This window comes from Labrus bergylta, chromosome 11 (assembly GCF_963930695.1).
Source record: "Labrus bergylta chromosome 11, fLabBer1.1, whole genome shotgun sequence".
NCBI lineage: Eukaryota > Metazoa > Chordata > Actinopteri > Labriformes > Labridae > Labrus > Labrus bergylta.
This window is the reverse complement of record NC_089205.1, coordinates 20,915,418-20,940,719: the sequence shown is the minus strand read 5'-3', so window position 1 is coordinate 20,940,719 and position 25,302 is coordinate 20,915,418. Positions and strand designations below refer to the sequence as shown.

Here is a 25,302-nt window from a genome sequence, read left to right as displayed (position 1 = left end):
GAGTTTGCGCATTGTTTTTCATTGGTGCGTTTACAGAGTCAGGAGTTCTCTGTGACGGCGAGCCCATTGACGGGAAATTCTGTTTCTTTTCCCGTCAGGATCCTGCTCACAACAGTGGGTCATAACCACTTTGTTGTAATGATGTGCTGGTCGTGTTTTCAAAATCCTATAAAAGCAAGTTAGCCTACTTGTTATTCAGAAAGCAGTTTTGAAATATACACCGCCTGGCTTCAGCAGCTGGGGATCTAACCCCTGACCTCCTGTTTGAGAGTCAACCGACTCAGCCAACTGATCCGTAGCCACCCTACTTGGGAAACTACTTGATTACTTCATCCATATGATGAAAAGCACTTAAATCAAGTGTGATAGCCAAAGTGACTGTAAAATATCGCAAGAGAAAACAGCAATGATGTTCCTTCTATGGACTGGCAATAAAGACTGCACTGTACACATTATTGTAACAGGGTAATTTCCTGCATAGGATTCATAAAGTATCTATGTAATTGTATACTGAAATCATGGTCTAAATGTGTGGCCTATTGGACATCCAAACATTAAGGAATCCGTCCTGCTAACATGTCATGTTAGCATGGATAAATGCAACAATTAAGAAAATAGAACTATTTCAAAAATACCTGGAGTTGTGAATGTATCCTGTCCCTGGAAAAAGAGGCACAGCCTATAGTTATTTTTATTTGTGTTTATAACCTGTAAAAAAATCGTCATACAAAGGAGAGCAAAAGTTCTAGAGGAAATGCCTATTTGGTGTAAAAATGGCAGTTTTGATATGTTTAATTATGTATAAAATACAGTTACAAAAGGCGGCTTGTAGTGAGCTGCATAATGCTCATGATAGACTTACCATGATTAATCCCCACTTCTTTAAATGAAAAAAGTAATGATCGCATAGTTTAACTATTTGTAAAGAAAAAGAAAACGATAATTACTTTTATATGTTTGTGCAAACATACTTGGAAGTATAGAAGTGCGTAAAGAGACTTTAAAGCAGATATTGAAATTGACTGCAGAAAGCAGAAATTGACTGGCATGTGTTTAAACATTTCTTGTGAAAGGTTTAGAAGATTGGTCCAAGCAAACATTCGAGCATCTCAGACGCCTGGGAAAAAGTAAAAGTGCTTTGTTAGGGTACATCTGTCTTTGGTTGGCATCTGCATTGTGGACTGAATAGGAAATTTTTCAAAGCGTTCCATCACCTGTGAAATGAGAACAAACAGTGTTAGAAATTATGAAACATCCAGACTTAAAACAAGAGCATCATCATAAATGTTTGTTAGCGCCACAACTGATTTATGTTTGCACGTGATGGAGTTTTAGACATGCCTATTTCAAACTCAGAGGGACAGTTTATGCTTGCAAAACTTACTTTTCTGAAAAGTTCCTCAATGTCGTCTTTGTGTGCAAAGGTGTTGAGTACCGCAGTCAAATACTGGATCAGAATAGATCCTCGAACAGTATCTCTATACGAGACTGTATCTGCAGATATCATACAGGAACAACAAATATTTAAAGGTTTCATCACACAACGTAACTATTCTACTTCATGCAGCTTATTGATGATTGAAGCGAACTGACCAGGGGTGCAAGAAAGAAAAGAAATGAAGTCTTTTTCTTTGTGTACATGTCGGCAAGTATCCTCTTTCATGTTGTCTTCATCAGCCACCAGGCCGCTGAGCTCATCGCATATCAAAGCTGAGCTTGCATCATCTCTAACCAGCACTGATCCTTTCTCCTCTGAAACAAATGTAACATATATTTAATACAACATAAACAAACAAGACCTTATTAAACTCTTATTATTTGGTACAGTAGGTACATGAGGATCACCTCCCCTGCAGGCCTGGACGATGATGATCTTAGGTTTGTTCAGCAGGGCCGGACATTTCTCAGAGCCCAGGTGTTTGTAAATGTTGTTGATGAAGAACACACCACCAGTTGGCTCATCTTTCCAGTCCACACCGAGGACAGCACCCAGTTTCCCATGAGACATGATAACCACCAACACGCTGTCTGTCCCTTTGAGTTTCGGATGTTTAGAGAACTCAATAACTGCATCATTGATTTGCTGTGGGGACATAAAAAAGGGAGTTACTACAGTGCTAAGTCAACAAGACAATAATATGCTTTTTAAGTCTTTGTAGTACCTTTCCTGTGAGATTTGTGTGTTTCACCACCTCGTATCCCAGACAGTTGAGCAGTTTCTCCATGTTCTCCTCGTCTTTCACAGCACCATTCCTGTTGAGTTTCTCGTTGGTAAACTTTATATTAGTGATCAGCAGAGCTACTCGACTCTTAATGGAATCGCTGGTCACTTTGTAAATCTGGGGGGGAAAGGATTTATGGGAAGAAAGTTAAACAGAATTTGACCCAATGTCTCACTACTGGCAACTAACTAGAGAGTAAATCTATTAGTCAAGACAGTGTGATTATTTGATATAGTTTATATGAATGACTAACACTTGGGTCATTCTGTTTCTCCCTCCAAAAGGCCTGAGTGGAAGGGATAAGTGAGGTGGACCATTCTTGCTCCAGCTTGGGCTCTGCTGCTGAAACAACAGAGAAGTGAAGTTGAAAAATAATTAAACTTCTTCTGATTTGAAATACGCCAGTTATTTTATTGATGGTGTCGCAGTATATGGTTTTAAATCAAAAGAGGACAAAAGGGCTTCACCTGGCTGAGCAGGTGGACCACAGGACAGACCCAGTTCAGAGAGCAGTGTTGCATCCCTGCGTTGAAGGTGAGTGATCATCTTCCTGCTGGCTGCGTCTCCTTTCCTCTTCACGGTGTCGATGAGACAGCGTGCCTTGTCTGCTTTGCTCTTATTCACCTCCAGGATCGAGTCTTTCTCCCCATCGTTCACGATACCATCCTCCAAAATGTCGTCCAGGAGCTGACTTATCACCTCTTTGCTGATCTTATCCACAAACTTGCTCCTCACGCGGGCGAGCTCCTTATCTAGAAGAGGGGAAAAACAACATATAAGAATCATGACGCTTAACAAAACAACGGCAAACTTTTAAAAATGATGTATCTCAAAAATGTTACATTGTAAGCAAAACAGAGAGGAACCTCTCCCCAGCAATATTATTGAGAGATAATACAACATTCCTGTAATGAATCCTGAGGGTGCGAATGTTTTGTTTGTGTCTAATTTGTGTTAAATGTTTAGTTTGTGGTGGCCATAAAGAAATGGGTGGTGTTTCAAATCAGTTAAATGGTGTTTTTCATTATTTAGCCTCGTTGCTTAACAGTGGAGCCCTACTGATAAATCAGCCAGCCGATAATATCTGCCAATATTACCTTCTCCAGTGTCTATCCGAATCAGCTAATTTTATCACAGATATACGCTGATGTGACGAAATTTATTCCCCTGTTTCATAGCAGTTTATTTGAGTTGTATTGTATTACACTAGTTCTCTTTCTGGCTGTCACCAGCAGAGAGTACTATACGGATTACATCAAGCATTATCTCCCTCTAGAGTGTCAAGCGTACATGTTACTTTCCAGTTGATCGACCATCTTGTCTTCATTATATATCTTTTCCACAAGTGTTTGATCTGCATTTGAGCGATCAAGCAATCAGTGTGTATATCTATATCTACAGTATCTATCTCTACAAATTGAACATAGATCTAGTCCTTCATGCTGTTTTTCAAGAAAGATATTGGCCTATATATCGGTATTGGATTTATTTCTTCCCTATTATCGGTTTCAGACCCAAAAATCCCATATCGGTCGATCCCTAATTTATAGGGTGGAAAAGATGATTGAAACACCTGATGCATATACATGATAAGGAAATCAGGAGTAAACAGATTATGTATAAAGCATTAATTCTTGATAATCAGCAATGATGAGTTCAACCATTCTATTCTGTAAGTATTGCATTAGATCTGTTTTGGATCTTACTTCTACTTCTGTAGCCAGCTGCAAGAATAAATAGATGAAATGTCTTTATTGTTATTTCACACAGTACTACATTTGCTGTGCTTCTCTAAAACAAAAAGAATATTATGCATCACATTTAGGCACACACACATCCATAAAAGTTTTAAAAAAAAGGTATAGATGGAGGTAGTTTAAAGAAAATCTGGTGTATTCAGTGCAGTCTAAAGTTGCATATGAGATGTAGCCTAACCAAATATGATGCAGCTGCTTGGTTATTAAATCTACTAAACGAAAACTGCCCACTATTTTGATAACCAGCTTTATATCTGTCATTTTTAAAGAAAATGTCAAAAGAAATCCTGGTTCCAGCTTTTTTAATGCTAGACTTTGTTGCTTTAAGTTGTCGTTCTTAGTTAGAAAAGGCGTCGGACATCCTGTAAGATGTTTATTATTCTGTTTCGTTGCGGGGCGGAGAGTTGGCAGTGGTTTATAGTTTTTGCCCTTCCTCCTCAAAATGTTAAAAAAAAAAAAAAAAAAACTTTCCCCCATTCTTAAAACGTCAATATGTGTTTGTCTGTTTTAATCTTAAACATGTTTTTAAGTTAGAAGAAATCACAAGCTTCATCTTCATGAGCACACTTCCTACATTTCAGCTCCATAAAGCGACGTTTAATTATTAACGTTTGCCAACGTGTTCCGCACACACCTTTTAAAAGACAAACGACATTTAAGTGAATGCGCGTCAATTAACCTGTGTTTTTACTTTACAATAATAATTTAAACAGATCTGCCCCTTCTTTTTGCTTTAATGCTCAACATGGGAAAAAAGGGGGGGGAAAAAGCAGCGCGGAAACCCGCCGGCACAAACATCAACGAAGTGAAAGTAACTCGTGGCTCTCTAACGCACACTCATACATCTTTTCTTTTTTTTTTAAAGCAGACTTCTGATAGACTTTGTAAGACGGAGAAAGTTAAAGACACTACTCATAGCTCCTGTCCTTCACAAGCTGTATCGCAATGCAGTCGTCTGAATTCTTACCAGCCATTTCTCATCTCTCGTATCTGAGTTGTTGATAAAAGTCTGCGTGCAGCCTCGGTGTGTTTAAGGGAGATCTTGGTGACGACAAATGCAAATGACGAATGCAAATGTGCGTCACCACTTTAAGTGTAAACTGAAGAAGTCATGTAGGCCTGCAGTACTACTACTTCTACTTATCAATTATCTACTTTCAATTTGTTACACTTAACACGTAAGAAGAAATACTGAAGAGTGAAAATTAAACCAACATAGTTTGCTCAATTGGTGAATATATGGAGGGCTTTTTAAACATCCCCATGGTCTATAAAAGGTCATCTGTTCCTCTGGAAAAGACTGATATTAAACAGGTCACACATTAACATCAGAAGTGATAACAGTTTCATCATAGATCATAGAAATGGGCTATTTCAATCAAATAAGTATGATGAAAACAGACTTTATTTTGAGTGAATATATCATCATCACACATTGCATTTCATTTGAATTAAAATCCCAGAGCAGAAATCCCTGAGGTGGTTTAAGTCCCTTCTCTGACATTTAAAAAAAGTTGCCTCAAATTTCAAAGTCATCATTCCCATTACTTCTAAAAAAAAACCATTATGACAATTCAATACATTTATCATAACCAGTAAATATTGTATGTTTAATAACTGTATGGAAGTCGCATTTAGAACCTTTTTAAAACTTTTCCTGACAGTATAAAAATGAACAAATGAGCCCCAAATTTCCATCCGTTAAAATGAATAAAAGGAAAATGCATTAATATATAAAGCATGCATTGGGATTCAGACAGTCAAAGATTCCAAGTTTGTAAATTCACCTCTAGTGGAGAAAAACAGATGTCATGCATTAATAGTAAAAGTAAACAGGTTCCATTATCTTCCATGGCTTTAAATACAGCATGATAAAATGTGACGAACATGTCCAATCTCCTCCGTCCATGGTGCACCTGCAGGAGGCATTGAAGAGCGATGAGTTGTGCTTCTCTTGAGACTCTGTGCCTAAAAACGTCAAGACACACAAATCAGTATATTGTTTAAAATGAAGTATTTATCTGGGTACGCAAGTGTCTGTTTTTCTCATTTTGAACAGAAGCCATTTAAAGATCAGTACCAACAATAAGTCTAAAGTTGACTCCGTTGTTGACTAAAACAATTTTTAAAAACAAAACATCAATGATCCAAACTGTTGGACTGTATTCATGTTTTTTCTCTTAATTCAATGAACATTCTCCTCTGTTTATTTTGAGTCAAACCTACATGTACCATCCTGCTTCTTGAAATATGAATCCACAGCAGGAAATAGTCCCTGACCAATATACTATTCACCCCTGTTATAGTGTGGTAATGTTTGCTTTAATATACATTACCATGCAGGGAACAACAGCTGGAGAGGGAGTGACACAAAGAAGTGAAAGATGTAAGGCCAGACTTCAACAAAAGCAGGAACATGTTCACTGAAGCACAGTCTGCATTCTGTTGACGTGGGGCATACATTCTCACTTGTTGGCCCGCTTGATGTAATACGCCAGCTCACCTGGTTAAAAACCCAGTTCAGAGTAGAGTGTAGGGTCTCTACGTTGTAGGTGAGTGATCATCTTCCTGCTGGCTGTGTCTCCTTTCTTCTTCACAGTGTCGATGAGACAGCGTGCCTTGTCCGCTCTGCTCACGTTCTCCTCCAGGATCGAGTCTTTCTCCCCTTCGTTCAGGACTTCATCCTCCAAAATGTCGTCCAGGAGCTGATTTATCAGTTCTTTGGTGGCCTTATCCACAAACCTGTTCCTCACGCGGGCGAGCTCCTTATCTAGGTGAAAAAAAAATGAAACATGGAATTTATACCTTTCAAAATAAGGTGATTGGAGACATTGTGAAAATAAACTAATACTCTAGCTTCTCTTGAGCAACAAACTCCCATCGATAATCTTAATATGTACAGATATCAGGTCAAAAATAAAGTCATACTCAACTCGGGGATTCATGTTGTGAGCTTGTCTCAGAGATGATAGCAACAACTCACTGTTCGATTGTTGATTCAGCTTTCCTTTTTTTAAATCACCAAACAAATTACTGTAACTTTATCAAATAGCCAGCCAATGGCCTACAAGTTTTATTTTACTGTCAGGGAAACAAAGTATTAATACTGACTCATATTTGATTTATAATTATTAAGTTGCCCAAGTAATCTAAAGATGAGGGTGAAAGTTGCAAACCATGAGTTCATTGTTATTAAATTCGCAAATCCATTTGATCTTTTCTTTAGAAATGAAACTTAAAAGTGCAGGTGGAAGAGTCAGGTTGAAACCATTACAGAAGAAAAGAAAGTGGGCTAAATCATACCTACAGGATGTAACAGGAAGTCCATGTAACAAATATGTGTGAACACTATTTTCAGAAAGTGATTATGCTATTTTTAAATTCTGCAGTTTGTTTCTTTCTTGCCTTTGTCCTGGCTGAGTTATAGTAACTTACTTCATGTTTCCCAGCAGTGTGCGGAATATGGCCACGCCCTTCATTTTGAACTATTTTGTTTAAGTCATTAGATTGTTTGGCTGCAGCAGACTGGTCAAAGAGGGCGCAAATGAAAGTGAAATCTGTCCTTCTTTACTGTCATCATATTCCCATAGATCACTCTCATGCTTGCTGTACCTTTCGTAAATTGACTTGCAATTTCCAAGTTCTGTTTGGCTGCTTAAGTGCAATTGAAGTCCATAAAGCGTCTCACCTGCCATCACTCCAAATCCTCGTGTCACCAAATCGTTTCTTAACAAAATTGCAACGAGTTTAGATTCTTTCATAAACTCCTCACGTAAAGTCTTTCTTATGCACGTTGTCCTCGAGTACTATACTTCTCGTTTGTTGTTGTTAGCCTACCTGGTTGCATCCAAGCAACATGCTAAAACAAAAAAAAAAGAAATCCTAAGTTTCTCCAAACAACACGGAAACATCTGGCTCAGTGGCCTCTGTACTACGTCATCAAGCACATCTGAAAGTAACCGCCCCTAAAGTTGCAGGCATAAAGCGAGGAACAGATACAACAACAACAACAAACCTGTTATTAACGACTGAGGTGCTTTGTGTCTTCCTCAGACTGTTAAACCTTTTTAAGCAGGGGATTGAAAAAATAATGGATTCAACTATGGAGTTAGTTTAAAGGCTTATATTTCAATAGCTCTTCCTCGACCAGCTACAACTTTACAATAGTGTTGACATTTATTTATTCATTCTATTTATTTATTTGTTTAGCAGACATATATAAGAATACATCAAATAGGATAACAAAAAAATTATGAAGGTGTGTCAGGAGAGGTCAAGAAGCCAACTGGCTTATACAAGAGACCTCACCTCTTAAGAGACAAATAAAACAACTAAGCAAATAGAATTACACAATTTCAGAACAAAATTAAATATACACGTATAAACACACACACACACACACACACAATAAAAAGAGTGAAAATTTAACCCACTATCAGCTAATCAATGAAATAGGTGTGAATGAGTAAGTTAATGGGAAAATATATATATATTTATATAGACTATATATAGATATAGATATAGATCTGCAAAACTTAAACCTTGTGGATTATTTGTGCCCCAAGATATCTGAGGGAAAACTTAACCGTGTTTATTTTTATAAAAAGGAAGATGAAGATGATCAAGCTGGTTGGTAGAATATGAATGAATCTGGGAATTCAACTGAGCAACGGTTATTATCTGCATGAAAGCTTAAACATCCTAAATACATCCACAGAATAACACTGGGTGCAGTGAAATATCTTTATAAACATTTTTTTTGTACAGCCATATATGGTTCCCAGTAATCTAGTATTAGATAAACCATTTTTCTTTAGACTTATTTTTTCAAATAAACACTCAGTTTACATGGTGCATTTCATATCCCTTCCTTTACCTTCTTGTTGCCCTCTGATTCTGATTACGACGCACACATAAAATATCAGAAGAGGCTGATATCTGAATACTGATTATCTCAACGTAGTAAACCATTCCCAGAACCTTTACTCTGACCTTACCCTCTGGCAAAGTTTTACATTACACTTAATGTACTGTGGCCAATAATAAAACAAACTTTGGACCGACTTCTGAGCTGATATCTGTCTTCCTGTTTGTTTGTTTTTTTAGTTTTTAGGGTTTTTTTGGATTAGTATTACCAGCTAATGGTGTTTCTGAAGAGTGATGTTGACTTTGAGCTATAGGTGAACACACACCAGCAAAAAATAACCTACATAAGAAGTCAGATAGCCTCACAGAAATTGGCAAGGAGGCTAATTTTGATTGGTAGAAGAGTAAGGCTTGTGAAAATGATTTCCCCCACATCTCTTAGGAATATGAACTTTTGCATTTCACCTACATCTCTGCATTACTGTGGTACAACACTGCCTCTCTTCTCTGCTGTTTTCATTACTTGCTGCTATTTATCATACCAAGTCACTTTAATCACTTTATCTTGTCATTCTCTGCAAATACTGTCTCAATTCTCAATCCCCCCCAGTTAACTTCATCATTCATTTTGTACTGTATATACCCCCTGTTTTTATTTATCTTATCTATTCTGTTTAATGTGTATTTGAGCTTTCTTGTCCGTGCTGCTGTAACGCCCGAATTTCCCCTCTGGAGGATCAATAAAGTATTATCCTATCCTATCCTAGCACTAGATGGCGCTAAACCGTATTTCATCTATTTGGTGACGTATTTTAATTCCAACGAAGAAGAAACAACAGCCAAGACAAAATGGTCGTAGAAGAAAACTAGCTGGATGCTTGGCTAGTGTAAACATCCATCAACAGCAGGCTGGAGTTGTAGCGACGACAAGGTTGTTTTATGTTATTTTACTCTGCGACATGAGACAGTGTGTTGACTTAAAAAAAATAAATAAACGCATCCAACCTCGATCATCGTTTTTTTAAATGAGCTACTCAGCTAAGGTTACCTAGCTCTGAAATGAGCTAAAGTAAACAGTGGACGATAGCTTCAGACTAGCTGCTGTATTTCGCTTTTTTTTTTTTAGTATGATACGCTGTTACGAAAAGTTTCGGACCTTTTCAAACGTTACACCTATATAAGTAGAGTGACAGGACGTGTTTGTTACAGTTTATACCTCAGTGTGTTTCAGGTAACATCACCTGAGTGCTGTGAGAAGCAGCTTCTTGATATTAGCTCACAAATAGAAAGGTCAAAGTTGGAGATTGCTCACAGAAGATACATTTAAAAAAAAAAAAAAAGCAGTAGAGGCTTTTATTAGCTTTGATATTTTAGATCTTGTTGTTTTACATTACTCTGTCTGTTAAGAGAAATGTGGAGGTATTTGGATTAAATAGTCAACGAAGTTTTTGATCGTGAAATATGAGATTTTAAAGGGAGGAGCAGCAGAGGGGTTTCTCTTTTTCACACGTTTAAACTCTCTACTCACTCTCTTCTGTCTCGCTTAACTTTGGTGAAGAAGGATGATGAGCCAGCGGCGCGGGATCCACCTGGACCAATCAGAGCTGCTCTGCACGAAAGGATGTGGCTTCTATGGCAACACAGCTTGGCAGGGCCTCTGCTCAAAGTGCTGGCGAGAAGAAAACCAGCGAGAAAAGCAAAAGCAGATTCAAGAAGACTGGGCGCTCGCTGAAAAGTTAGTCTCTCATTCTGTCCCCTGTGTTGCAATCCCTGTCCTTTTTTTTATTGCTTTATTTTTTTTTTTACTCCTCAGTATGTTGTCACGCTGTAGTGTCCATCTTACAGATATTAAAATGTAATTTCCCTTCCAGGCTGCAGAGAGAGGAAGAGGAAGCTTATGCAAGCAGGCATCAGAAGCCCCAATCACAGCAGTCGGCCATCACGCCCTTCAGCAAGTTCGAGGAAAGAAAAACTAAGGAGAAGTCGAGCAAAGTCCATACCGTCACAAAGTTTTTTAGTCCTTCCACAAAAACACCACCGAAAAAGGGTACTTTAGTATTACACACATTAAACTGCACAGTGTTCAGTCATTATTTTTAGAGTATTGTTCGTTAGTTAATCGATACATGATGTTATCAAGTCATGGCAATAGTTTATTTTTATTTTTATGCTGAATTGATCAATTTTCCTGCCTGCCTCTGGTACTGTTGGCATGTTTTACTGGAAAAAATATAGAGAAACAAAACCAGAGTGAGTCATTGAAACTTTTGCCTAATAATCTGTATTCATAAACCACTTCCTAATTTTTTAACTTGAAAATATGAGGTTGCCAGCGATTGTCAGTCCAAACTGTTTTTGAAGGCTCAAGCATCATTCCATGTCTCCCCCCCCCCCCCAGACTCTCCTTTCGACGCACAGGCCAGCCCAAGCCCCAGCTCCTCTACGGGCCGCCATTCCTCCGTTGACAGCGACCATGCGACCCGAGAGTTCATTGATTTCCTCAAGCCTCTCAAGTCTGGCAGGGAGATCTTCAAACAGTGCCGGGCCTTTACAGAGAGCATGGTCTATAAGCGGGTGAGCCAAAGTGGATAGAAATGTTCAATAGTTGTCTAGACATCCCTTTAACAAATTGTGTCCCCATGGTCGTTTTGTCTTCAAGGTTGCGTTTTCACTTGATGTGAACTTTTAGTAATACTAATAAATTCCAATGAATTAAAACGGTGACACATGACTACTGTCCATCAATGTTTACACATAGCACCATTGCATAACCACCTGCTGTGATTTGTTTACAACTTTGCAGTTATTTTCTAACACCTTAAAGTTTTGTTCTGATATCTGATATCTGACTGTCGCACATCTTTACCCCACTCAAAGGAAAACACATATTTTGAAAATGTTCTCTTTCATTCATGAATTTTTTTAATTATTATTATTTTATTTTTTTCAAAATGACGGTAAAATGAATAATCATTGTCTAGTTCATGCTTAATACATCTGTATGTAGCTGTGTCTACTCTGTACTATTCTTTTATTTGTAAGCCATGACACAAATAATTAAGGTCCTACTCGATTCCTCCCTTTCCTTTTTCAGGACATGGGTGCTGATGAGCTGTCAGAGTGTGTGCAGGACTTCTACCAGAGCCTCTCTGATCGCCTCCAGACCCAGTTCAAAGGTACTGCTTAATGTCTCCTCATGAGAGGACTCCGCTATAAATAATGAATATTCCAGATGTTGTACAGAGCATAAAACCCGAGAACGTCTCTGTTATTTGCATGCCTGTCCTAGGTTCTTCAGATCACGTAGAGAGCGTTATGGATGAGGTAGAGAAGTACATGATGACTCGTCTTTACAAGGAAGTCTTCTGTCCTGAGACCACAGACGATGAGAAGAAAGACCTGGCCATTCAAAAGAGAATCCGGTTAGCAAAATAAAAGTTGACCCAAAAGCCTTCATTGATTTCTTTACATTCCCTCTGAGTGCAATAAAACAATGACGTACACATAATGATATACAGGACGGTTTCTTTTTGTGTTCTGTTGCAGAGCCTTGCATTGGGTCACCATTGAGATGCTCTGTGTTCCTGTAGAAGAGGAGATCCCGGAGGTGTCTGATAGTGTAGTCAAAGCCATCACAGGTAAGTGTCATTAGGTCTAATTTTCTCAAGGCCATAGTTGGGCATTGTCTTATTATCTTGGTGGTTGAGATCAGGTCAGATTTTCAAACAAACAGTTTGTCCCCCCCCTGATTCGCTGCATTCTTTTTTAAGATGTGATTGAAATGGATTCAAAGCGTGTGCCCAAGGAAAAGCTGGCCTGCATCACCCGTTGCAGCAAGCACATCTTCAACGCCATCAAAGTCAGCAAGAAAGAGGCCGCGTCTGCCGATGACTTCCTCCCTACGCTCATCTACATTGTGCTGAAAGCAAATCCGCCGCGGCTGCAGTCCAACATCCAGTACATCACCCGCTTCAGCAACCCCAGCAGGCTGATGACTGGAGAGGATGGTTACTACTTCACCAATCTGGTGAGACAGTTAGAACATGAGTGTTTGCATTTATGTGGTTTGTTGTGTTTGTGTCTGATTGGTCGACGTTACTTCATATTGCATGTGTCGTCTTTGCTGTGTTGAAATGAGAGGTGTTCTAATATTTTGACAATTTCATTTCATCTCTGTATATTCAATTCAGTTCAGCCAAAAACACAAACAAGGGCCTCCAAAATCATCAAAACAGTTTTAAGAAAAACTGAACTATGTGTCCTTCATGAAAGGACTTTTTGCAGGACTGATGTGTTTGTATCTGTTCGCTTTAGATAGGGGTAAAAGAAAGTTTGAAAACAGAATGAGTCTGGATGTCAAAAGTCTTGACACTTAGATACATTGGTAGATACTTAGGTTAGATACATTTTTGGAGGATGTTTGAAGATGTTTCAATAGAGAGACACAATAAAGCGATGAGAGGGGATAGATATGGAAATTAACGAGCAGTTAATGTCCCCTAACACAAATGGTATGTGCCATAACCCATGGTCCCACTTTTACTTTATTCATATGTAAATGTTGTAAAAATGGGTGGACAAATGATTTAATAAAACAAATCTGTTGATGTTGATGGGTCATTTGTATAGACCACCTCTTTGTTTAAAGTTTTAAATCTATGAATGTGTTTAAGAAGCATCATCTAACTTCCCTTTCCACATATTGATTGTTTCTCCTGACTTGTAACTGTCCAGTAATATGAAGATAAGTGTGTGTGTGTGTGTGTGTAAGCTCTGTATTAATAACCCTCTATATCCCCTCTCACCAGTGCTGTGCTGTGGCCTTCATTGAGAAGCTAGACGGTCAGTCTTTGAACCTAAGCTCAGAGGAGTTCGAGCTCTACATGTCAGGCCAAGCATCCCCTAACTGGCCCCAGGCCTCCGGGGCGTCTTCCTGCTCCCCGGGCAGCGCAGCTCTCAGTCAGGTCCACAAACGGCTCGACCTGCTGACGGGGCTCGGGGAACGGCAGGAGCGGGTCATGGAGAAGGCTCGCCAGATGGAGAGCGATCTCATCGACTGGACGGACGAAGTGGAGCAGAAGGTGCAGAGCGTCCTTGAGAGCTTCCCTGCAGAGACAAAAGACCCGACTGCACCCACTCCTAGCGGGACAACGTCCGCCGCATCGTCAGCAATCGACGCAGATAATGTGGAGAACGAGCTCCTGCCGCCACCATTACAACCGCAAGTGTTTGCTGGTTGATGTGAAGAGCTCTACTCTAACAAAAGAAAAAATCCTGAAGAGGCTTCACTCCACCCTCCTCCTTCTCCCTTTGCTGTCCATGTGCACATACGACAGGCATCCAATATGGATCCTATTTTCACTCCAGACATCTCTATTCCATCCATGCATTGTCCTGAAGGCCCTAAAATGACACATAACATTTGTGAACCATAGTCTGAAACTTTCTAGCAGAGAGCGAAGAAGATGAATGACCTCTCTTATGTTTTTATCGTTAATATGAAGCTGTAGCCGGTTAGCTTAGCTTCGCTTGGCCTCCATGTGAAAGGCTTGGATGAGAAAGAAACTATTAGCCAAGCTTTTCACATAGGTAAAAAAAACAGGCCAAACCATTACAACTTAGCAATGACCACATTCGATTTTATTTTTTTGATTTGTTACTAAAAGGATTTAGTTAAAACAGTATTTGTTTTTTGTCTCTTGGTGATCTACTTGCTTCCAGTCCTTGTGCTAAACTAATGGTCTCATCAGAATCAGAATCGGGGTTTATTGCCAAGTACATTTACACATACAAGGAATTTGACTTGGTGTATTGGTGCTAAACAATTTAACAGGGAAATAAAGCAGAACTAGCAACAACATGGCTACAGCTTTAATGTTGATGGACAAACATTCGGTTGGTCTTCTTGATCTTCTCATTAAACTTTCTGTAAGACAGCAAAGATGCAATTCCTGAAAATGTCCCAAGAGGCATAGATCACTCCCTGCATATTGTTGTAGTCATTAAGTCAAGGACCCGGTGCAGCATCTTTGGTAAACCCCTCACTTTCTTCTTCTGTTACAGTTTTAGGAGAAGACGTGTTGACTCAGCCAAGTCATTTTGTGTTCCCAGGCTATTTGGGAAATATAATCCCCCTCCTCCCTGTTCCCACTGTGCTCTAAATTTTACACAGTTTGGCATCCAGGAGGCACCCTGACACGATGCCCAGACCACCTAAACTGGCTCCTTTAAATACAAAACAGCAGAAACTAAGACTCCCCTCCAAACTCTCCGAACACATCATCGTCCGCACCTCAGTACTTCATCCTTGGAGTTGTTGTAACGTTTGTGCAGACTGCATAACTGGTTTGATGTGTTTTTTTTAAACATCCTTCTGTTGTATATTTAATCCTTCACAGAAGATTTTTGTTACTGTGTTAAAAAGTCTCCAGATGAAGTGGAGACTTAAAGCGGCACACAGGGCGCTACTGCTCGAGTAACATGGAATAACATTTCACTCAAATCCGGGGCTTTTTTTTTCTTTTCTTTTTTTTTTTTTACAAAGGAAGCTGAGAAATCTGAGTTGTGCGAAACTTAACTTCCCCCACCCAAAATTATCCCCTACATCACTGATCGTGATTTGTGCTGTATTAATGTAAACCCACCCCCACCCCCACCCCCACCCCCGTCCTTCTGAGAAATATCCGGAAAGAAAGAGATGTGCGGGTGTGGCAGTTGTGCATGCCAGTAAGTGTGTGTGTGTGTGAAGGAGAGCGTGTGTTGCATGGACATGTTCCGCTAATAATCAATGAGTCATGAAGTCCTCCAGTTCCGCTTAAGGATATCGTAGTCTTGTTTTTATGCCAGACCTCTCAATCCAGGCGTAAGCTGGATGTACAGAAGTGATTTTATTTTTCTATAGAGTGGCAGGTACCAATTCTTTTGGATTCAATAGGAAAACATTAATCCTGTAATATTTACAGTAGTAGTTAATGAACATTGCTTGAAGACATTGTTACATGAATCTAATGATAATATAGGAACATTTTCATCCGTTAGTTCATCTTCTCTGAAGGGTTTCATAGGATGTCCAGTTTAAAAAAAAAAATAAAAAAAAATCAGTTAAAGGCAATTTTAGTTTTTAATCAGAGTGGGTGTGTTTGGTATATGTGAAAACAGATGATGCTGTTTTACCCTTAGACACGGGACTTAAAAATCACTCCTAAGGCTGTTTGTTGCACTTCAGGAAAATAATGACACGACCAATTTAATTTATGTTGAAGCACTTTTCTTCAGTGTAGTTTGAATGCTCTTTAATTGAGGAGTTCATGGAATGAAGGTAGCAAAGACTGTAATACTGAATAGAAAGGTCCATTGGTGAAAACAGTGTTGAAGGCTGTTGCAGCACAGATGAATGTCTTCTGTGTGTTTTGCAGTCATGTAGTTGAAGAAATGTTTGGGAGAGTTTTATGTCGGTGGTTTTTCTTTGCTCATGAGTTAAGATTTCTTTCTGTTACTATAGGTCTGAATCATTTTTTTGAGACTCTTATTTGGAACAGTATATTCCGTGTGCATTTGCTGTCCAATTATAGTTTGAGACAAAGACTCTTAATGCAATAGCTTGAATACATTCATATTGCACTGTATGCAGAAGCCATTACGATGAAAACATCTTTGTAACCTTATAGGTTTGTTAATGTATCATTTGGAAGAAAGTATCTCAATACTGTCTTTTATTTAAATGTAACTTATTGGGGCAGTATTGGATTATTTGCATCTCTGGGTGTGTGATGATTAATAAAAGATGAAAACGCACGTGTGCACTTACTATTTATGGTTCACATGACTGTCATGATTTTGTAAGTTAGGATTGAACAAAGAGTTTCCCCAATGACGGACTACTTTTGATAATGATTATAATACATTATTAGACTTACATAGCGCTTTTCTGAATCCTCAGATGCTCAACAAAGAACAACAAAACTAACCAGTTACAACAATAAAAAGAAGAAATAATCTCAGAGAAGGAGGATGAGACAGAACAAGAAACAGTGTGTTACATTTATGTACCATGGGAATAAATGAAAAGAGTAGCATCAGGGAAACTAAATATAACACTCCTGGAATTACTGGCTTATGGGAGAAGTCATGGTTAGGGTCATTAAGGGTCATACTGAAGCAGACCTAGGAAACTGTTGTAACTGTTATATGTATTTAATAAATAAACACAGTCCAAAGTCTTTGTTCTGTGTTTTAAAAGATAAGATTATGCTTCAGAAGTCTGAGTTAGAAGAATCTCAAACCAAAGTTCTTTCCTTTATATACAATACACTTTGGTTCAACAAACACTGTCAAAGCAGGAACAAAAGTTTGTACTAAATAGACAGTTCAATTGTCTTAAGCAGACTTCTTGACTTTGGCTGAACTGTCACAAAATGTGTGGCTGAGTTAGCGTAAACAATTGTTAACCTATCCATTAGGGATTAGTTTCAAAGTACAGATACAGCAAAAACATTTGCAGGATCGAGATGTCAATCAAATTGGGTCAAAGGCAGAAAATAACTGTGAGAGCAATACAATGAAAATAAAACAGCTGACAACATCAGGTTGCAACATCGATTGTTTAAAGATAAAACTTTCCAAAAAAACATTATTTTGGAGAAAGGGGATTTCCTTTGCCATGTGTCATAGCTCTGAATAAACTTTTTCACTTCCCTCCTGACTACAAATAAAAGTCTTGCCCACAGTTTCTATTTCTCAGTAACAGAGAAATAAAAATGGACACAGTCGTTTCTCTTCTTGGTGAGTTCTCATTAGTTTTTTTAACCCACTTATTCAACATTGTGTTTTAATTTGTCTCATGCAGGATTGTTTTCCTGTTTTCAGTTCTTTTAGCGCTGCCACATTTTGTTGCACCGCAGGGTAAGTACCATAAAGTCTTATAATTTACTTCAAGAAATGTATGATGTAAATATGTAGCCTAATGTTAACTTTTTTTAAGGCCTGCGGTATGCTGTACCAATAGAACCAATTCAAACTAAATGTACTGTTTATGTCTCCATGCAGTAGTTGCACCTTATACCTCATTCAGAACTCGAGTGGAGTTGGTGTCGGGGGATTCAAGGATCTTCTCAGGGGAGAATGTCCAGCTGAAATGCAGCGTTCCTATTGTCCACACATTATCCTGGAATTACCTGTGGTACAGGGGATCGGAGAAGCTCCATTGGGTTGGGGAGCACCTCCATCTGTGGGATACCAAGGTTAAAGACAGTGGAAAATATTACTGCCAGGGTGTGAGGGAGACATTAGTGGGAGACATACTTACCCTTCAAAGTCTGCCTGTGGAGATCAATGTGGACGGTAAGATATTGGTCACGAGCATAATTTCAAATTTCTTTAATTTGCCATTTTTAAATGTATTTTTCCACTCTTTTCTTACATTTGTGACTCGTGCACACACTGAAAATAGAAAAAGAAAGCTCTCAATCTTTTTTGAAATGATAAATTGGTTGGCTGGTTTTAAAACATGCTGTCACCATTCAATATAAAACTAAAGAATGTTATTTTAAGATCACTTTTTTTCTCTGTTAATTTTCTGCAGGAGGATGGGCTATCTTGCAAGTCTCGCCTAATCCCAGCCTTGTTGGAAACACCTTGAAGGCAACGTGTAGAGTCCGAGGTGAACCCCAACTTAATGAGGTGATCCTGTACAAAAATGGGTTTGAAGTCATGAGACAAAGGGGCCTCGACCCAACTTTTCACCTGCCCATCATGGCTCTTGAGGACCAAGGGCGATACTCTTGCAGGGCTTCCTGGGACGCAGGCAGACAAACACGCTCTGTGATTTCAGCTAAAGCTCCAGTTCAGGTCTTAGGTAAGTTTATGAACTGGTACTACTGGTTCTTCTTTGGATGTCACGTGTGAAGTTGATATAGTAGGAAATGCACTAATTTGCTTTCCTGCCTATAGTGAAAGGATTGATACTGCTATCAGATTGTGTTGTTCAATTTGTAGGTTTATCCTTGGAACAAAAATGCATGGTTGCTGATGGTATGTGGTAGACTTTTTAAAAGATTAGATGTGATTTGGGTAACTGACTGGAGTCTTGTTTTACAGACTCTGAGTAGTTTTGCATCTGGCAAAGAAATAGACCCACATACCCATTGGAAATGCCAATAGTTGTTATTTTAACATATATACTGAATGGTAGATGTAGAACTACAGCCAGCAGAAAGTCAGTTTAGCTCGGCACATAGCCTGGCAATGGTCCAAGATAACAATCCACCTACTAACATCTCTCACTGATCCTGTTTTTTGTACCAACCTATTTAGCATACTGGCATTATAGTGTTATCAGTCATCTCATGTAACTCTGATCCTCAGAGTGTTGACAGAGAATAGGTGAAATATTTTTCTCTAGAGAATATTTTTAAACTATTCTTATGTGTCAATAATGTCCTCTCTTCTTTGGTTTCTATGTCAGAGGTTCTATCACAACCAGTTCTGGAGATTGTTGCAGACAGTTACCTGATTCCAGAAAAAAAGATGAAGCTTATCTGCCATCACCAATACAACGCCCCTGCTCCTGCCCCCCCAGTACACTACTATTTCTATGAGAGTGACATCCAACTGGGAACAGCAACCTCTGAGAACCATAATCTGGTCAAACGGACTCCAGGCAACTACAGATGCAAGGCCAGAGTGCCTCAATTGGGCCTCTCCAAGTGGAGTAGTCCCAAAGCCTTTGGACAAATGACAGGTACTGAGAAGTAAAGTTCACCTGCTGTCTGCCTCGACTAAAAGTTGAAACTCCAATCCTTTTCTGAATGTGAAAATCATGAACACTGCGCAGCACTTTTGTAACTTCTGGGGTAAATGTCTCTTACCTGTTAGGGTCTCAGACGATGATGCCTCCAATTCTTCATCCCAGAGAATCATGGCCCTTAGCTCCCCGAATCTCCTTGTCAGACTGCTCCCTGTCTCCTGCAGCTGAGCCAACCAAGGACAAAACCTCCCCTCAACGATCCACAGCAACTTCCTCTGTCATACAACCTATTGATGTGAGCACCAAATCCTCAGTTTCTCAGCTTAACCCCTCACAATTACCGCCCAGCACTCTGTTATCTACAGTCCATCCAATCAAACAAACAACTCTCCCCAAACCTGTCAAATTACATGACAAATCTGCTGAGTTGTCTAGAGAACCTGCTGGCATGCCAAAGGAATCTGGTGGGAATCCCAAGAGATCTTGGGACATCCCCGAGGGATCTGGTGACTGGTCCAAGAGATCTTGGGACATGCCCGAGGGATCTGGTGACCGGTCCGAGGGATCTGGTGACTGGTCCGAGGGATCTGGGGACATGCCCGAGGGATCCGGTGTCCTGTATTAACATGTTCACACACATTTTTGACCGTTGTGACATAGATATGTGTTTACAGAAGAGAGTATATTTGCCACGCCTTTGGCTATCTATTCTTCATGTTGCATACAGTGCAGGATCAACGGACTGCAAATGCACACTTTTATATATATAATAGTTGTGTAATGTTCATTTAACAATTATTAATGATTAAATCCTTTCTCGTGTCTCTATACATCATCTCATCTGTAAAAACTAAAAGGATCAGCAGTATTGGTTACTACAAATAAAGGTTTCAATAAATGATTAAAACAATTAATGAAATGAATTAATTGAGTACTTGGTTTATTTTAAAGAACACGTATCCTTTTTAAAAAAGATGAAGCAATTCTTCTTACACATTATAAGTATCAAGAATAATAACAAAGTTATAGGTCACAGTAATCGTTTCTGCAGAATTAACACACATCAGAAATGTCTGTCTACGTTTTTTAATCACATATAGATATCAAAGGTCATCGGTGACGATGATGGTGTAGCTGGAGCAAGAAATGGAGTGCAGACTGACAAAACAGAAGAAAAAAATAGGCAGCAGAATTTGATGAGCGAAGGGGACACTTTTGGGTCAGACAAGTTTAGAGCGTGGGTTCATGTTTGTTAAACTGAAGGATAACTAAACAGAGATTATCAATAAATACAGACATATGACTTTGAAAGAGTAAAGGCAGAGTGTATTGTTAAAGAGAAACAGTGTTGTGCTTGGAGTGGACAAAAGGTGAAGAAAAAAGAAGAAAAAAACTCTGCACACCTGAATATGCTTTAGGTGCACTGGTTAGAGACATAACAATAACTCGTGCAAATTGTTTCACCTACCTTAGGTATATTTTTACACAACACCTTGTCTAGAATGTGGACCATCACAATCACTCAAAAAAATTTAAATGCATACAGTGGAATAATGGTTTTGGCAATATCACACTTGGGCCGTTTCTGCACTTTCACTACTTAGTTAGTGTATGTTTACATGGTACTGCAGACCATTTACTTTTTCTTACATGTATTTATCTGTTTGATTCAAATGATCATGCAACCAGAGAAATAAGAGTATTTAAAGAGCAAAGGCCTTCTGCTGTCATGTTAACTAACAGTATTTAGAACACCCTGGGCTGAGGAATACATGTAGTGAAAAGTCCCAGGCGACTCTAATGAAATGCCTCTTGTCCAATCAAATCGTTCAGAAAAGTTTGATTTAAGATTAATATAGGCACTTATGCCATCATTTACTTAACTATTTTTTTTAAATCTTAATATTATATTTCCTTATTCAGTTACCTACCTACTGATAGTTTGTTTATGAATGAGATCCTTAACCCAAGTGTAGAAACTTTGAGGTGTGTTGATTTCCCTCTTCAAGGTAGATCAAAATGTAAATCACTTAATCAGCAGTTTACAAGCATTCTGTACACATTGGTTTTTCAACGTGGTAAAACAAGACAAAAAATGCTTTGATGTTACCATTCGGTACTAGTGTGCAGTATTGTATTGTATACAATTATGCAATTTTCCACCAATGCATAAATAATGAGCATTTACATAAGCACCACCAGTATTTGGCCTTTTTGCAGTTAAAAAAGAGTCAAATTGAAAAGGTCCAATAAAAAAAAAGAAGTTTTCAGAGGAGGTTTCAGGCTTTGTCTGAGTAAAGCAGGAATCCGGAGAAGATGCTGTCATCCTCACTGCTCGCGTAAGCCCCATTCCAATCTCTAAGGGTCTCCATCCACACCTGATCACCTACCACCAGTTGCAGCACCACCAGAGTGGACGCCTGGTCGATGTCTTGGCCGTACAGAGAGTCCCGTGTCCTTACCCGTCGTGATCCATTTACTACTAGTGTGGCTCGCAGAGGCTGATTCCGTACGGTGATGTGGAAGGAGAAGACATAAACCCCCGCATGAACACATGTGAAGCTGTTGGAAGTGACATTGAAGTGGTTCTCTTCGTTGTAGAAGACTTTGTCGAAGCGGATTGGGAAGCCTGAAGGAGGAAAGGACTTTCTTGGGGAAATACCTACACTAAATGCAGATCGTTTTAGAGGAAGCCCTGATCCCTTAGCTCCTTTCATTCCACGAATGCCCCGATCGCCTCGCATTCCAGGATAACCTCTGTCCCCCTTTGGTCCAGGCATCCCTCTTATCCCAATTGGTCCCTGAGGTCCTCTGACCCCAGATTCTCCTTGTGGGCCAGGAAGGCCAGGATCCCCTCGTACCCCGACAGGACCTGGAGTTCCATGCTTGCCATTAGTTCCTGGGATGCCCATCCCTCCTGGGATGCCTGGAGCCCCTGTGTCCCCTCTATCACCTTTTGGCCCTCTCTCCCCAAACGTGCCACACTCCCCTTTATCCCCCTTGTCTCCCTTAAGACCTGACTCAACAGTCACTCCTGGAGGTCCAGCTGGGCCCTCTTTACCTGGTTCTCCTTTCTCACCAGCAGTCCCATTCAGGCCAGGTTCCCCTTTTTCCCCACTACCTCCTTTGAGTCCTTGCAACCCTATTTCTCCTTTCACACCTTTTGAGCCAACATCCCCTGCAAGTTAAGAGAAACTGTGTCAGAAAAATGAAAGTCTGGCAACAATATGAAAGAACCCAACAATCCCCTGAACAAGTTTTCACCTTTTTGTCCTGGTTTCCCAGGCACCCCTGGTGGTCCTGCTGTACCGCTGCTTCCTCTGTCACCTTTTTCACCTGAAAAATGTACCGAATGGCGCTTAAATTGGTGACACCATTACAAGCTCAGCTGCAGTACAGCTTATCTTGCTTCCTCATTTAAAGCATAGCCAATGACTAGAAACATAAAAACAATCAGTAACCAACATTTTAGGGCATACTCACTATGCATGATATGGCATGGCTGCATTCTTGCAATAAATGATAAAAAAAAATTAGAATCTAAGTCAAATGTGTACATTTAAAAGTTTTACACTTACCTCTGTCACCTTTTAACCCCATAGGACCACTGACTCCCTGTGATCCTGGTAAACCAACTGTCCCTGGCATCCCTCTTTCACCCGGTGGTCCTAAATAAGCAAACATGGATTAGGTTAACTATTGTGTGAATTGACTGCACACATAAAAACAAATTGATTAAATAAAAAGTATTATTCTCTGTCAATTTATTAAAGAGTTGTATACCTGCCAGCCCACGGTCTCCTTTGGGCCCCCTGGGCCCTCTCTCAGGTGGACAGCACTCACAGAAGTTGAAGTAGCACTCATTATAATCCAGGGTGTAGTTATCTGGACCAACACCAGGGGTCTCAGTTCCCTCTGAGTAATACTGCGGAAACGCATGACTTGGATAGGTGGTCTTCTCGGTGGCAGGCGGGGGTTGGGGCTCCACAGGTTTATGGCTCGGGACTGTCTTGAGAGTCTTGGGCATGCTGGTAGTCACAGGGCTGTGCATGGTTATCTGAGGGACGGGCTTCTTAGTGTACTGGTACTTTGGTTTGGGGGTAGTCTTAGCCTCAACGCAGGACACCACAGTGAGTGTAATCACAACTACAGCTGCAAGGGTCAACTGACAGGAGATTATCCTCATGGTTGACAAGGATCTGAGAACAGATTAGTTTATTCATGACTATGAAATTATTACCATCAACTTAACCTCTTCAGACAAAATTGCACAATTTATAACATTGGTACTATCCTACTTTTCGTCTCTTTCATTCTCAACTTTTTATTAATTCTCTATTTCTCTATTTCCACTTGCACATGCCCTTGATGATCAATTTCAGGTTTCAGTCATGTTGTTTCTCAATCATTCAAGCTTATAGTCATCTTTCAATTACATTTGGCTGGATCAATATTAATCTGCAATGAAAAGACATGCATTTTCTTGGGTATTGTTGATATGCAAGTCCAGTTCGCTCATCAACATTTTCCTTTTTTACACATAAAATAATATAACTTTTTGTCTAACATCATTCTAACATTCATTGTTCTGTTCTTTAGGTTTATAAAAAAAAAAAAGAATAATAAAAAAGACCTACCCAGTTATGCATAAGTGGAATGGTCATTTATCCTCTGTAGCCTTTGCTTGGAGGCAGCACCAGAAGCTCCAGGTCCGTCTGATATCTCTGCCAGGCTTGGGTGAAAGACCCCACCAATGAGGGGTGGTTGCTGAAGACACAGGGGGAGGTCTGAAATCTAACTACGGCAGGCTGGAGCCGACCCAAGGAGAACCACTGTGCTGTGGCCCGTCCTCTGTACCCCTGTTGTGTAGAAAGGTGCTTTTGTGACACGGGATATAGTGCCCACCAGAAGCACTCCTGTTGCTTCGAGCTAGGTGTGGAGCAAAGGCCGTGGGGCAATGGGTCACCTGATACAGGAGGCATTCCTCCAACATCCAACTTGCTACCAAAGCTCTTATGCGGGACAAAGCCAAGCAAAGAGGGTACTGTGAATAGGGCCAGGGCAAACCAACTTTTTTCAAGGTTAGGGTTGGACACTACTCTGCATGATGCTACAAGCAGGAAGTTTTTAATCTATTTCACACCTCTTCGACATGTAAAGTTGATGTTTGAGAGTACACCTTGTTAATCATTAACATAATTTTTTTCTGCAAACTTGCGCAGCATAAGAAAGTATTTGGTTAGTATCCAGCAGAAAGCTTTATCCTAAAGAGCACCGATAATCTCCTCGCTCCACGGCTGCTAAACCTGAGCTGTTTGTCAAAGGAACCAGCTTATCTCCCTCAAATCGGTGCAGTTGCAACGCTTGCCTGATCACTGTGACCGACTTTCCACACATGACCCCCATGACTGCTGGCATCCATGTTTGTTGGCTATGATTCGTGCTGTGTGGCCGGACAATGATTCATTCTTATGGCGTAACAAGATACCACCGGGTTTTTTGTAGAAAAGTGATTTTCTGCTAGCTGTCTTGTCGAAACTCTCAACTTGCCAGTGACAATGAATGTTTGAGCAGTGGACATGCCTCAGTTGTCAAAGACCTCACGTCCTTAGAGGGATCCATGTCCAGGTATGAGTGAGCAGGAAAAAGGGAAATGAAAGTTGGGAAACAGAGAGGGGTGCTGGTTGAATGGATGGATGAAGAGAGAGAAGAT

The 25,302-nt window shown here is 39.8% G+C and overlaps 4 protein-coding genes across 6 annotated transcripts; 2 read left to right on the top strand and 2 right to left on the bottom strand.

Moving 5' to 3' along the window:
- Window positions 1-685: 685 nt before the first annotated feature.
- On the bottom strand, window positions 686-5,096 carry LOC109985756 (caspase-1-A-like). 2 transcript variants are annotated; one of them, XM_029277780.2, is made up of 8 exons: window positions 4,947-5,096; window positions 2,690-2,974; window positions 2,476-2,564; window positions 2,163-2,339; window positions 1,846-2,083; window positions 1,594-1,752; window positions 1,385-1,494; window positions 686-1,214 (listed from the first exon to the last, which is right to left on the bottom strand). In XM_029277780.2, the coding sequence occupies exons 1-8, from the start codon at window positions 4,951-4,953 to the stop codon at window positions 1,110-1,112; spliced, it is 1,170 nt and encodes a 389-aa protein (XP_029133613.2). In that variant the 5' UTR covers window positions 4,954-5,096; the 3' UTR covers window positions 686-1,109. The 2 variants fall into 2 exon arrangements, with proteins under 2 accessions (XP_029133613.2, XP_065816740.1); XM_065960668.1 differs by having other exon boundaries at window positions 2,476-2,561.
- Window positions 5,097-9,662: 4,566 nt separating this feature from the next.
- Window positions 9,663-16,639, top strand: LOC109985755 (rab5 GDP/GTP exchange factor-like). Of its 2 annotated transcripts, none has more exons than XM_065960293.1 (9): window positions 9,663-9,776; window positions 10,404-10,580; window positions 10,717-10,892; window positions 11,244-11,419; window positions 11,940-12,021; window positions 12,135-12,267; window positions 12,392-12,483; window positions 12,616-12,872; window positions 13,654-16,639. In XM_065960293.1, the coding sequence occupies exons 2-9, from the start codon at window positions 10,408-10,410 to the stop codon at window positions 14,083-14,085; spliced, it is 1,521 nt and encodes a 506-aa protein (XP_065816365.1). In that variant the 5' UTR covers window positions 9,663-9,776; window positions 10,404-10,407; the 3' UTR covers window positions 14,086-16,639. The 2 variants fall into 2 exon arrangements, with proteins under 2 accessions (XP_065816365.1, XP_065816366.1); XM_065960294.1 differs by having other exon boundaries at window positions 9,667-9,776; window positions 10,407-10,580.
- A 133-nt stretch (window positions 16,640-16,772) lies between these two features.
- On the top strand, window positions 16,773-20,512 carry LOC109985778 (high affinity immunoglobulin gamma Fc receptor I). Its single transcript, XM_020636179.3, has 6 exons — window positions 16,773-17,626; window positions 17,711-17,746; window positions 17,891-18,184; window positions 18,426-18,698; window positions 19,308-19,583; window positions 19,718-20,512. Exons 1-6 carry the CDS (start codon window positions 17,602-17,604, stop codon window positions 20,212-20,214), a joined length of 1,401 nt encoding a protein of 466 aa, XP_020491835.2. The 5' UTR covers window positions 16,773-17,601; the 3' UTR covers window positions 20,215-20,512.
- Window positions 20,513-21,726: 1,214 nt separating this feature from the next.
- otol1b (otolin 1b) lies at window positions 21,727-24,501 on the bottom strand. The gene is made up of 5 exons (XM_020636138.3): window positions 24,227-24,501; window positions 23,373-23,788; window positions 23,168-23,257; window positions 22,854-22,925; window positions 21,727-22,767 (listed from the first exon to the last, which is right to left on the bottom strand). Exons 2-5 carry the CDS (start codon window positions 23,773-23,775, stop codon window positions 21,869-21,871), a joined length of 1,464 nt encoding a protein of 487 aa, XP_020491794.1. The 5' UTR covers window positions 23,776-23,788; window positions 24,227-24,501; the 3' UTR covers window positions 21,727-21,868.
- Between the last annotated feature and the right edge of the window lie 801 nt (window positions 24,502-25,302).